Here is a 2,775-nt window from a genome sequence, read left to right as displayed (position 1 = left end):
AGGGCCTGCTCCTGCCTTCGGACTGGAGTGTTTTACCCTGTTTTTTCCCCCGGAGTTCTGGGGTGGGGGGGGAAGGGGTGATACTGGGACTCCGCTTGCGAGTCGGTCTAGTCTGGTGTGGGGCCCTCGGACAGAAGCTGCCAGCCCACTCGCCTGTCCTGGAGAGGGTCTTCTGCGGGTATAGGTCAGGGTGAGCCGGTCCCTGCAAGATGTGGGTTGGTGGTGGCGTTTGCTGCGTGGTGAAGCAAGGCGGGGGCATCTCACCAGGGGCTCTGTAGTCGCTGGTCGCTGTGGCTTTTTAATCTAGCTCCCACCAAGCTCACAAACGCGTTGTGATTTGAAGCGGTTTATCTCCATTGGATCTATTACCTGGCTTTTCCCTCCCCACAAATCCTTGGTTTTTGAACTACAGTGTGTTCAGGAAGTTTCAGCTAACTTGAAGCACATGCTGCTGGGCTGTTCAGTTAATGACACTAGTGTTGTTAATAATACGCATTAATGTTGCTTGTCTGCATTCCATACTCTTCTTGCATTTTTGGAATCTGTTTTCTGTTGGGAAGTGGTTTAACGTTCAGATTGCAAAGTCTTGTTTTGAGATATGATCCAGAAAGCCCTTTTCTGTGTACATGATCCTGCTTACTGGATTAAGTTTTGTAGTTTTATGTCCCAGATCTGTATTTGAATTGCACCCAAAGCCCCAGCAAGTGGTGGAAAGTCAGTGAGGGAAAAGCAGGGGAGTAGAAGAATAATGGCATAGGAGAGTAACTGTGCATTGCTGTTTAAATACAAGTTTCATAAGTAAGAAAACAGGGCTTGCTTCTTTGTATTTTCTCTTCCTCTTGTTTGCCTTCGTAATTTGCCCTCCTCAGCTTTTATTTCATTGCACTACTTTGTACTAGTACAGATTTTGCGGGCCAATTGTTAAACACACTTAAGTTGTTTTTTGGTTTGTTTGGTTTTGTCTGTCTACCTGTCTTTGGGAAGACTGCCTAACGGCAACAGGACTAAAGTCATAACTACAGTGGAAGTGAGTTCTCTATGATTTAGAACCTATGTATATGGATGACTTAGAAATTCACTTAATTTTTTTTCTTCTTGTTCCAGATGGGAGAGTTCATGGTTTCTGGTTTGCGTAATAGCAGAGGCTGAATAGGCATAAAGGAGACTATAGTGCGAGTGAGTGTCAAAGAAGAAGAAATGAATCCTGCAAATGATGATACAGTGTTTGGGACCACTTTTGAATGGGACTATCTCTTATGGGAAGTTCGTTTGACGTTTTTAGCTGCTGGCTTTTTAATCTACTTGGGAATATTCCTTCTGTCTCACTGGTTGTCTTCATGGATAAGTACCACTTATCGTGCCTTGTATGCAAAGGAGAAAGTGTTTTGGAATATGGCAGTCACACGTGGTGTGTTTGGACTTCAGAGTTGTGTTGCTGGGCTATGGGCTTTGCTCATAGATCCTGTTTTTCATGCTGACAAAGTATATTCACAGCAAAACTGGAGTTGGTTTAACTGTTTAATAGCTGCTGGATTTTTCTTGCTTGAAAATGTAGCTGTTCATGTGTCCAATGTTATTTTTAGAACATTTGATGCGTTCTTGGTAGCTCATCACTTGCTAGCTTTTGGTGGCTTGGCTGGTCTGGTGATTAATGTGAAATCTGGACATTATCTGCCTTTGATGGGAATGTTGCTGGAGATGAGTACTCCCTCAACATGCATTTCCTGGATGCTTCTAAAGGTAAGAACATGGTAATTTTGCCTGTAACAGTTTTCATTCTTGTCACTTGTCCATAAGTAATCTGCAAGGTTTGTCTAGATAGCTTTTCAGCAAAACTGCATTCATATAACCGGGGCCCATGTTACTGTGATACCTTCTTTTTGTCATCATGATATTTCTCAAGTTCTTCATACAGGTTTCTGTGTGATGCTGTGTGCATGTGGGTAGTGAGATGGTATAGATCTATCCTGAGTTTGGGGTGTGATGTGCATGTGGAGTATCATATCTCTGCATGGAAAAAATGCCTGAGAGCGTGTGTTCATGAAAGCTGGGTATTTGCATTAGTTCTGGAGATCCCTCAGTTCCCTGTCTTGAAGTAACAATCTCACTTCTGCATACTTTCTGTTCTTGTTTTTCTAGGCTGGCTGTGCTAACACCTTTTTCTGGAAAGCAAACCAGTGGGTGATGATCCACCTGTTTCACTGCCGCATGATTCTTACTTACCACATGTGGTGGGTGTGTATTTTCAACTGGAATTCTGTGGTGGAAAATCTGGGACTTCTTCATTTTATTGTTTTATTCTCAGGATTATTTGCCGTTACATTAATACTTAACCCATACTGGACATACAAAAAAACTCAGCAACTTCTGAACCCAACTGACTGGAATTTTGAAAACAAAGCAGTGGAAAATGGAAAATTAAATGGTGAAACACATCAAAAGAAGAGGATGTAACAGTGAAACAGCTGTTTCCTGATAGGGTATCGGAAGAATACAATGTAGACTAATTCTTTGCTTGTGAAATAGAAGCTTTTGCACAAAGTTCATTAACACAGTGATTCCTTGCTGGTAGGATTCTGTATGCACCAGAAGTATTTTAATGCACTGTTTCTGTTTCATATGTGCATACACGTAAGATAGTCAACTTGTTAGTTATGAAACACACCAACAATTTTGTCAGGTTGGACAATATTTCATGATCTAGTAGTGATGTGCTCTCTAATGGCATCCTTCATCCTAATGCTTCCAAGTGGCTTTACAGTTAATTTGTCTGTT

At 41.9% G+C, this 2,775-nt stretch overlaps 1 protein-coding gene across 1 annotated transcript; it reads left to right on the top strand.

The window, feature by feature from the left end:
* The first annotated feature begins 1,197 nt into the window (after positions 1-1,197).
* Positions 1,198-2,454, top strand: CLN8 (ceroid-lipofuscinosis, neuronal 8 (epilepsy, progressive with mental retardation)). Its single transcript, XM_010011672.1, is given in 4 exon segments — positions 1,198-1,597; positions 1,600-1,649; positions 1,651-1,740; positions 2,140-2,454. Coding segments are annotated over 4 exon segments (855 nt in total).
* The last annotated feature ends 321 nt before the right edge of the window (positions 2,455-2,775 follow it).

This window comes from Nestor notabilis, unplaced genomic scaffold (genome assembly GCF_000696875.1).
Source record: "Nestor notabilis isolate BGI_N333 unplaced genomic scaffold, ASM69687v1 Scaffold17653, whole genome shotgun sequence".
NCBI lineage: Eukaryota > Metazoa > Chordata > Aves > Psittaciformes > Psittacidae > Nestor > Nestor notabilis.
This window is presented reverse-complemented; position numbering and strand designations above follow the sequence as displayed.